Below are 10864 nucleotides of genomic sequence, written 5' to 3'. Positions count from 1 at the left end.
CTAAGGACAACAACTTAATCACAGCCTTCCTACTCCAGGGCAACTCGACAGAGCCTTCTGGGCTCCAGTGGAGTTATTGGTGTCCGTGTGATGGACTGGGTATGTCTGGTCTTCACACCCAAATTCCTATGCTGATGGCTGCCTCCCAGAGTGAAGTTTGCTTGTTTTTGTTGTTGTTGTTGGTCATGGAGCTTTAACTCTTGGCCTGGATGCTAGCCCTGAGCTCCTCAGCTCAAGGCAAGTGCTCTACTAATTGAGCCACCATGCCACTTCCAGTTTTCTGGTGGTTCAGTGGAGATGAGAGTCTCAGGGGTGTACCTGCCAAGTCTGGCTTTGAAACACAATCCTCAGATCTCAGCTTCCTGTGTAGCTAGGATTATAGGCATGAGCCACCGGTGCCTGACTATTTGCTTGTTTTTTAAAGTTTTTAAAAATGGTGGAAAAATCAAAGTGACAGTCCCAGCAGTTCAGAAGTGTTGGCCATTTTCATACTGCCATAACATTTTCATCTCTAAACCTGGATCTCTGACCCATAAAAACAAAAACTCCTTTCTGCCTCTTCCCAGCCACTGGCTCCTCATTGTTCTCTTGGTGCTCTGCTGTGGCAGCTGTCCTGTGATATTGTGCGTGTGGTTTGTGGAGTTCCTGTCTCTTTAGGAGCAGTTGGGAGAGGTCGCTGGTGACTTGTGACAGTGTGACTTCTGTCTCTCCACACACTCAGGGCACTTCCATTGCTTGGTTTTTGTCAGTGTTACTACTCTGAACATGGCAGACCTGACTTTCAGCGTTTGATTTGGTTGGTCGTAGGGTTTGAATTCAAGGCCTGGGCTTTTCTTCTCTTCTTCAAGTCTAGTGCTCTAGTACTTTGAGTTACAGCTCTACTTCCAGTTCTCTGGTGGTTAATTGGAGATAAGAATCATGTGGATTTTCCAGCCCAAACTGGATTTGAGCTGCCATCCTCAGTCTCCTGTGAGTAGCTAGGATGACAGGCATGAGCCATGTGAGCCACCAGCACCTGGGTGGGCTTTTGGCATTTTGGATATTTCTTGGGCTCGGCTGGTACATCCAGCCCTGGGAGCCAGGGGTCCTGGCCTTGCACTCTACTGTAGAAGCCCATGGTTTATACCCACTGTCACTATTCTGTGCCTCACTTGTGTAAGACATTCTGGCTTTAAAGTAGTGCCCAGTCTCCTGGTCCTAAAGAATTTGCTGGGCCGTACAATGTTCCTTGTGGGGACGCCACATAGGGTGGCCACTGTGTGCCGGGCTGGCTCTAGCGCAGCCAGGCCAGGGCCCTGGCTGGGTCCATGGCACTAGGACAGGGCTGGGAGGAGTCAGCAGTGCCCCTGTCCCTGCCCCAGCCTCGGGTCAAGGCTTTGTGGCTGAGGTGGCACTAGGGTGTCTGGCCATGGGCACCCTGCTCACCAAGGTGCGCTTTTCCCCAGGTGAGCGAGAAAATGTAGCAGAGCGACAGCCGAGCGACACCTGCCAGCAGCTTGGTGTGGACACTCAGCCCCTGTGGTCCCTCTGGCCGTCCAGCCTCACCATGTCAAAGAAGGGCGCGGGCAGCCGGGCCAAGGGGGACAAGGCAGAGGCCCTCACCGCGCTGCAGGCCGCCAACGAGGAGCTGCGGACCAAGCTCACCGACATCCAGATTGAGCTGCAACAGGAGAAGAGCAAGGTGGGCCTCGACCCCAATCCACATACATACCCCCCCTTCCTAGTGCCCTGCCCAAGTCAGGAGGTGCTTCCTCGGGCTGGGGGCGGGGAGGGGGGGTAACATAGCCACAGAGCCAGGCCTCTGCAGAGGTGCCATGTTCTTGTCTTCCAGCCTCCAGATCCTCAAGGCAGCGTAGGCCAGGGCTCTGGGAGACAGTGGATTTGAGGTGATGGGAGTATCCTGGGGGCAGAGGCCATGTCAGTAACCGCAAACTCAGGGTGATGAGTCAGAGAGCCCTGTGCATGACAGCGCTCTGTGTGGGTGTGCACGGCAGGCGTCCATGGCTCCTTGGGCACAGTGGCGATCCCTGTTCATGTGGCCCCACATGAACACAGGGAAGCTTGAGTGTGGCTATGCTGCCACCAGGGACCACATCTGGTGAGGCTAGAGCAGGCCCAGCCGCCCCCGGGCAGGTCTGCGGAGGGATCCAGAGGCCTCCTCTGCCCTAGCCTGGCTGCCTGAGGAGGCCCAGTCCTTCCCCTGAGTCGCACCTGGGCTGGGACCCTCGCCCTGCTCCATGCCCACCTTCTAATGATTCCAGAAGATTCTGTAGATTTTACAGAGAGTTATGTACCGATTGGAATTTTGAAAAGGAAAATGCACCCTCTTCCTGGAGGGCTGTGTGTTCACCTTTGTGGGTATCTTAATGTTCACGTTCTTATGCAGGTCAGCCCCTCCCCTCACTCTCTCTGCCCCCCCCACGTCTCTCTCTGCCCCCTGTCTCTCCCTGCCCCCCCGTTTCTCCCTATCCTCATCTCTCCCTGCCCCCTATCTGGCCCTGCCTACGGTGTCTTTACAGCCCTGTCTCTACAGCCTGTCTGGCTTTCCATATTTCCCATGCATAAGGGAAGAGACGAAATACTTTGGATTTCTAGACCAGAGATTCTTTGTGGGTTTTGAACGTCTGTGACCATCCCACATTCCGTAGCATGACCTGTGAGAGCACCTGCCTTGTGACTGGGGCACTGTATCCGCCTCGTTTCAAAATGAGTCACCTGAATGCACAGTTCACTAATAGGTCCTGACCTGATTTGGCAATCCAACTTCCACCTTTCAGGATTCTGTATTACGGCTCAGGAAATAGTACAAATGGCCAAAACCTCTTGGAAGATGACCAAAATGTGAATGCATGCAGAGGTGTGTGCACCAGCATGGTAGCCCTCTGCTGGTCCCTGGCGGTGGGGTGGGTGGAAAAGCAGACATCTTCAGACACTGGTGAAGACGGGGCTCACCCCACTGTGCTGGTGACAGGCAGCGGGCAGAGGGCCTGAAGGATGCGGCCGGCTTTTGAGACAGTGGTCCCAGGGCAGATAGTCAGATACATGCACAAATGTTTAGAGCATTGACTTCAGGTCTGCTGGAAACATAAAGAGAACTGGCAGTAGCCAGTTTAGGAAATGCCAAGAAAATCAGGGCCGACCTACAAGCAGATCACTCTGCATGCATTGCAGACAATGCTGGGGAGGGTGTTTACTGCCAGGGAGGTGATCATCAGGTGAGGCTGTGACGGGGAGATAGTCCCCTGAGTCTGAGAGCACCTGAGAAGGACAGATGGCATCTTTGTGCAGCGTGCCCTACAAGTTGTTTCCTCTTTGCATGGACCAAGGTCAGGAGATCCTTCCCTATTTCCTCCCAAGAGTTCTGTGGTTTTGCCTTTCATGTGTCCAAAACCACCAAGAGTTAACTTTCGTGTACGAGGAGAGTAGGGGCCAAGGCTCTGTACAGGTATGGGATTGGCCTTACGCACCCTCTGCAGTGTGTGCTTTCCCAGGGGGCCTACTGTGTAAGTCTGCGCAGTGGGCACAGACTTGACCCCTCCTGTATGATGCCCTTGGTCAAATGACTCTGAATCCTGCTTTGCTGTGGTCAGTGCAGCAGTGGGCTGGGCCAGGCCCAAGCGAGTTCTTCTACTACTTCTCCTTGCCTTCACCAGGACACATCCAGACTAGAGCCTCGTGGCCACCACCCAAGCCAGCCTCGATCAGCCCTCGTCAGCTGGCCAGAGGCATGTAGGAAACAGCAAGATGGCTACTTCAGCAGGGGCAGCAGAGGATGGTTCTCAGCAGGAGCTATGGATGGAGGCCATGTCACATTGTTGGTTTCCCTTTGTCCAGAACCTGCACTAATTTCTCCTGACAAGCCGTGGTCATGTAGTGTGCATTCTCACTTTGTTTTTAGTTAGTCTTGGTTCTTTGCCTTTCCATTCATGTATTGAATTCACCTGTCAATTTCTACTTTTGTAGAGCGCCTCCTTTAGATTGTGGCTCTGGCTCTATAGGTTACTGCAGGGGAAGCTAGCTTGTTTATAATCAGTGGTCTTTAAATTCATAAATGGGATGTAGTCTCCAATTTTTGAAGCCTGTTTAAACTTGTTCTCAATATACTGTGCTCTCAGTACAGAGAGCCTGAAAAGACTTCTTAACTTGTGTTCATAGGTGTTTGGTGTTTACCATACCACTATAAATGGTCCATCTTACCATTTTCATTCCTAATTCGTTTACCGATGACATATAGAAATCCAGCTGACTTCTTCCATACTTGAACATCTCTTATCATATCCACTAACCAGTCTCAATACTTATTTTCCCAGGATATGGGAAAACAACAGTGAGTGAGTACTATGCCCAGCTGAAGCTTGGTAAAAGTGTGCAGTGTGTGGCTCCAACTCCATTAACAGAGCCAATCTATCCTAATTAGTGCCAGCCGCTGTGCATGGTAGCCTGCTCTGCAATCATCACACAAACAGGTTGTGTGGGACCAGGACTCTGATGACCAGAGGTCACCAGATGATCAGAAAGGCCTCCAAGTGCCTGCCTTCAGGAGATGCCAGGACTCGACAGTAGTCAGACCAGGCCTGGGCAGCAGCTGTCCCAAGCTGTGGTGCTTGTGTTGGCAGTTGTCATCTTTGTCGTAATCGTCTTCCTCCTCCTGCTACTCCTCTTCTTCTTTTTCCTCCTCTTCCTCTTCCTCTCTTCTTTCTCTTCCCCATCTCCTTCTCCTTCCCCTTCCTCCTCCTCCTCCTCTTCCTTTTTCTTCTTTGTTGTGGGGCTTGAACTCTGAGCCTGGGTACTGTCCCTCAGCTCTTCAGCTCAAGGCAAGCACTCTACCACTTGAGCCACAGCACCTATTTTCTGGTGGTTCATTGGAGATAAGAGTCTCACCAGTGAACCTGCCCAGGCGGGCTTTGAACCTCCATCCTCAGATCTCAGCTTCCTGAGTAGCTAGGATTGCAGGCTTGAGCCACCAGTGCCCGGCTGCGGTTTCTTCTTATTCTTGATCAATCTCTGGTGAAATTTAAATGGAAAGACCATTGGTACAGACACTGGCAGACAACTCAGGGGGCAGCTCAGGTATCTCAGGGGTAGGCACTCTGCTTCATGTCTGTTCACAGAAAGAAAGTAGTTCTTCAGATGTTGATCTTTAAGGATGACCCTGAATTCTAGAGCACTCACTGCTGGGGTTTACATGGAAATAGCAACGCTGGAGGAAAAATCCTTTTTAGTGAAAATGTGGTTTGAGCGTTTCTCAGCAGCCAGGGAGTAGGGTCTCAGGGGCATTGTATCATTCATTTAATTTAAATTTCTCTATAAACCTTTGAGCTGTCTAGGGGGCTCAACAGTTTTGTTAATTCTTATTTGAGAGCTATAAACATTTTGTGACATTATAAATGCATATGGCTGTTGTACCCACAAAGGAAAGTGCCAGAAGCTCCTTGTATGATGAGACACAGGCTCCTAGCTGTGCAGCCTCACCTGCCCTGTCGGTGAGGAGCAAGCATTTATTTATGCCGGGCGGTCCCAGCAGCAGGGCTCAGGACCCCGAACCATTGTGTTGCTGCTTCTCAGAAGCAGAGCCTTGTGCTCTACATTAAAACAACAGCAGTGCTACCTCAGCAACCAAACACAACCTTGACTCGAATTCCTGCTACTATGGCATGGGCAGTGCCTTCCAGCCTGCTGTGATCTCCAACCTGCTGCCCTCCCCAGCCCCTGTCTGCCCCCACCCAGCTCCACCTCCCCCAGCCTGTCGGCAGTGTGTGGTTAGAGCCACCTTCCTCTTCTTAGGCAAAGCAGTCCTTTCTGCTCTGGGCCCAGCACAGTGGTTCCTGAAACACTCCCTCCTGGTTAGGTATGTCCAGCAAGTTGTGGTCACCACCAGGAGTGTGTAGATCTTGGATCTCTCATGAACAGTCTGGCACTGTCCACCCTGTGGGACTGCTGGCCTGATCTGGCCTGGGTGATGTGGGTGAATTGCTTGGCTGTTTTATAGTGCTCAGCCTCAGGAATGCTAGGCAGATGCTCTACACCAAGCCCCTCCCGGACCCCGGTTTGGCTTCTGAGCACTGGAAAGGAGACCTCTAGATGGCCAGTCCAGGCAAGACGGGTGACCCATCCTTGGAAAAGTCAGTCTTTGGCCACAAGTGTCCCCTGAGGCCTGGCCAGTGTCCACATCCACCACCTCCAGTTCTTGTCCACTCTCCTTGGCCTGTCCTGATCCCATGTCTGCTCCCCTTCCTCTGGCCATGGAGAGTAGAGGCCTGTGCTGGACTTTTCTTCCTCTGGCTCAATTTCTCCCCAAATCATCCCTACAACTGGACAGGACCAGGCCACTGTGGCTTGACACCAGCCCCTGGGAGAGGAAGGCCAGAGGTCCCCAAGAAACAGGCAAATATCCGGTGCTTCTGTGTGGCTGTATGGCTCCCCTCCTGTCCTCTGCAGAGCCCCTCCTCCCCTTCCCCTTCCTCTCCCTCCCTTGCAGTTCTAACACTACCTTACCAGCACCCTGTTTGGGACCAAGTGGATTTCCACACTGGTGAGCTGACTCCTTCAGCAATCCCAGTGCTCCAAGGTGCTCAGCCAACCTGGCTCCTCCTTATACAGCTCATCTGCACAGCCCTCTGCCCTTCCTCTGTGAATTTCATCTGAGTTAAATGCATTTTAAAGTTATTCTTTACCTCAAAGAACCCTGGTGCCTAAAAGAAATGTTCCAGTAAGAAGAAAGCAGAGGAAGGGTTGGCTGGACTACAAATACAATTGAGACAACTGACTAATATTCTGGGGATAAGGTTGATTTACTCACAATTTACACCAGTATAATTTCTATGTGAAATGAAATTTGAAGTGCCTATAAATGTGAATACTTACATGAGGAAAAATAATGCACCACATAAATATAATGGCTATCAGAATCATACCTTCAAATGTGAAATCCATTAAAAAAATGAATTAGCTTACTTAAAAAAATCTCCTTGGAAAGGAGAATTGAGGCCAGTTTTATTTAACAAATTTTACTTGAGCAAGACCGTCTTCTGGAGCCAGGTAGAACTCCAGATGGGTTTGGGTCCCAGTGTTCCTCTTGAAAACTGCCTTTATAATCCGAGAGACAGGAAAAGACCCAGGAAACCCGGGTGGGGCTGCCTTGTCATTGGGCCTTGTTTCAGAGCCCCAGCCTGGGATTGGCGGAGGAGTGGCTGCTGTTCCCGCCTGAGGCTGTTGCTTAGCTACAAGAGAATGCTCCTGTTGTCAAGTTATAACCCACTTTCACTGCAAACCAGTTTGAATTGGCCACATATGGAAGCCCCTTTGGGACAAACTATTCAAGTACAGCAGCTATTTAAGTCAATTTATCATGTCAATGTGTTTATATCGGTACACTGTTCAACATATATCAGTAAAGGAAAATACTATGAGGACATTAAAAATCACCTAAATGTTCAATAGCAGGAAACAGAATGTCTGATAAACAACACATACATAATTTGAATATCAAGAAGCTGTTACAGTTCAGTACTGTTGCAAACTGTGATGTTTGTTTCTACATGAGTAAAAGCTTCCAATAGACCAGACATGGTGCCTCAGACCTGTAAACCCAGGTATACAGAGGTAGAGATGCAGAAAGCTAGCAAATCCCACATCTCTACAAATATCTGGGCATGGTGGTGAATACCTGTAATCCTAGCCTCATGGAAAGCATAAGTGGAAGAATCATAACCTAGGCAAAAAGTTGAAGCCCCACCCTAGAAAAATCTAAAGCATAGGAAGGGCTGGAGGCATGGCTCAAGTGATAGCCTGCCTAACAACTGCAAGGCCCTGAGTGAACCCCCAGGCCCACCAAAAACATAAATGCTTTGGTGGTGGGTGATTGAGGCTTAACTTCTTAGGGATGAGGAGACAGATGGCAAGTCAGTAGTTTCACCAAAGAATCCAGGAGCAGACTCATAGAAGAGTCTTTTTTTTTATTACTAATTTTTATTGTCAAGGTGACATACAGGGAGGTTACAGTTGCATTCAGGTAATTAGCATATTACTTTTTGAACAGTGTCACCTTGTCCCATTTTCTCCCAGTTTTTCTCTCCTGAACTCCCTCCCCCACAAGTTGTATTGTTCATTTCCAACATAGTGTCTTGTTGTGGGTAAGCCACCAGGAGAGACCACATAGACACAGAGTACAGCCAACAGGAAGTCTTTATTAGCCAGTGGGTGACTACACTGGGTCAGCAAGTCCCCAAGTGTAATCCTGAGCTGGTTCTCAAGACTCCTGTTACTCAAACATTTATGTCCTTGTTTGTCCAAAGGGTGGAAAGTCTCTAACGGTTCTTTCCTGCAAGTGCAGGCCAAGTGGGAAGTTATAGAAGCCAAACACAGTATTGAGAGAGGGTAGCATGACCGTTACGTAGGAACATAAATGGAACAGTAGATACATATATTTTAAAATGTCAAACCATAAGGAAGTAGTCCCGAGGGCGGGGTGCTGCTTTAGTTTCAAGATAGTCACATTTGTCAGGTATTTACAACCAGGGTGCCTTTTCACAGTCTAGTGAGTATCAACTGTTGAATTAGTTCACCCTTTGCTCTATCTTTTTCACAAAAGAGTCTTTATCAGAGCATATTTAAACAAAAGCCAGATTATATTAGAGAAGAATTGATTATCAAGTGATATTGCACCCCAAAGGAAAGTGAGGGCCGGGCGCTGGTGGCTCACGCCTGTAATCCTAGCTACTCAGGAGGCTGAGATCTGAGGATCAAGGTTCAAAGCCAGCCCGGGCAGGAGAGACTGTGAGACTCCTATCTCCAATAAACCACCAGAAAATGGGAAGTGGCGCTGTAGCTCAAGTGGTAGAGCGCTCGCCTTGAGCTGAAGAGCTGAGGGACAGCGCCCAGGCCCAGAGTTCAAGCCCCACGACCGACAAAAAAAAAAAAACGGAAAGTGAGGACAGGTGTCTTGTCCAGTCAAGCAGGTGTCCCTGAGCTTCCAGTCTAGGCACGTGTATGCACAGGGATTAATGATGATTCTAATGAGTATGATCAGGATATATAGATATTTGTGGTGCTTCTAAGAAGTTGAAGGCCATTTCCAAGAACCAGGGAACCAGGAGTGGTTTAAGGAAGGTGTCCTCGGGCCAAGGTGGTTGTTTGAGGGAAGTGTGGGCATGAAACCACAGCTGGAGTGAGATGTAAGCCAAGGCCGTGGCTGGTCTCTGAGGTGGGAAAGCCTCTGTGGGGTCGGTGCTGGGAACCCCTGGCCCTTGTGTCAGGGGGCCTCATCACAGTCACCATTGCCCCAGGACAGCAATGGAGCAGGGTGTTGGGCAACATCCTGAACCAGGATCGAGTGGCACCTGTTCCCCAGCTTCTCCCTGTTGCTATTCCCTTCTTCCTGCCCACCCCACGTCAGGAGGAAGGGGAAGGTGGGGGAGGACTGGGGAGGAACTGCACATAGGAAGCCATCAGCAACCTCTTCCTGCCCACCTCATGTCAGGAGAGGGGGAGGTGGGATGGGAGAGGAGCTGCCTAAAGGAAGTGATAAGTGTTCCTTCCAAATAGGATGATCACAGGAGGGGGAAAATGCAATCTTCTGGCTTGGGCAGATGTCCAGGCCAGCCTACACTGCCTCACTGACCTTCCAGCCTGTCCCTTAGCGGCTGCACAGGCACTTGGGAAGAAAGACTCCCACAGGGCTGAGGGTCTTCATCTGTGGCTCGTTCCCAGGAGAGAAGAGAGGAGGTGCAAGGTAGTCACCTGCCTGGAGAAGGGCTGGCTTTCTGACCAGTGGCACTGGGGGGACCAAGTTTGACATGGGCTAGGGCTGACCACCTGCTTAATGCAGTGCTAGGCAGTGCCAGGTGCATCAAGCACCAAGTGGCCTAGCAGGGCTTGGTAGGGCACAGCAGGGACTACTGGCCAGGAGAGGCACTCTGTCTTTGGCATCCAAATGTCTTTTAAAAGGCATTTTAGGCACCAGCAGCGCTCCTGTGGGTCTTCAGCTCGTCCCTTGGAGCCTCGTGGGATGCAGGGAGGCTGTGCCACATGGCTTGCTGCTGTCCAGCCTCCTGCGGACGTGAGGATGGGTATAGAACCGTCCTGGACTCCTGCCTGCCGTAGCAAGAAGAGGTATGACATGAGGTGGTACGACACCAGCTCTGGCGGTGCTGCAGTCGGGGGAGGGGCTGACAGCTTGACCAACAGAGACCTCAGGTCTCACAGTACTCAAAGAGAAAGGGCACAGCAAGCAGAGTGGCAGTCCCAAGAACAGCAGCAACGTGCCACGTGGAGCTGACGGATATCAAAACATCACGTAAGACATAAAACATAAATCAGAATGAGAAAAATGCAAAAACAATGTGTCAGGACATCCAAAATTAGAAATGAAACCAGTTGTAGAAAGCTAAACTAGAAAGAACATAAGAGCATATAAGCTCAACTGCAAATACATTAGAGAAATGGAAAGTGAAAATGAGAGAAAATTAAGCACTAAACTAACAAAGACACGAAAATGACTTGTGCAAAGATTAATATTGAAGATGGAGAAAGATGCAGAAACCATAGACCATACAAGTTCCTGAGGACACTGAGGCCAGGAAACAGGAAAACACTAACCGCTGCCACTGTGACCTCAGCAGGAAAGGCAACCACCCACTGCAGAAGGCGCCACGTGCCAGGTCTGCGTTCCGGGCTCCAAACCAGAACACACTCAAGTGACCATCCAGAAAGAGGGAGTGCAGAGGCCTGGCTCAGGGATCCTGACAGAAAGGAATCTGGATAGTTATCAGATATTTGAGAACACTATTAATGCTAGCACAAAACCAGTAATAAATTTATGTTACTCAAACAGATGAGGCAAGGATGGTATATCTAGTAAAACTGG

General features: G+C 50.1%; 1 protein-coding gene across 1 annotated transcript in view; it reads left to right on the top strand.

Moving 5' to 3' along the window:
• Nucleotides 1–1451: 1451 nt before the first annotated feature.
• Jakmip3 (Janus kinase and microtubule interacting protein 3) overlaps nucleotides 1452–10864 on the top strand; it is a 48713-nt gene continuing 39300 nt past the window's right edge. Inside the window, exon 1 of the mRNA XM_013021907.1 lies at nucleotides 1452–1681. Within this exon, the coding sequence (XP_012877361.1) occupies nucleotides 1547–1681 (135 nt within the window). The 5' untranslated portion in view covers nucleotides 1452–1546. The remainder of the gene's footprint in view (nucleotides 1682–10864) is intronic.

Source organism: Dipodomys ordii, unplaced genomic scaffold (genome assembly GCF_000151885.1).
Source record: "Dipodomys ordii isolate 6190 unplaced genomic scaffold, Dord_2.0 Scaffold58, whole genome shotgun sequence".
NCBI classification, from domain to species: domain Eukaryota; kingdom Metazoa; phylum Chordata; class Mammalia; order Rodentia; family Heteromyidae; genus Dipodomys; species Dipodomys ordii.
This window is presented reverse-complemented; position numbering and strand designations above follow the sequence as displayed.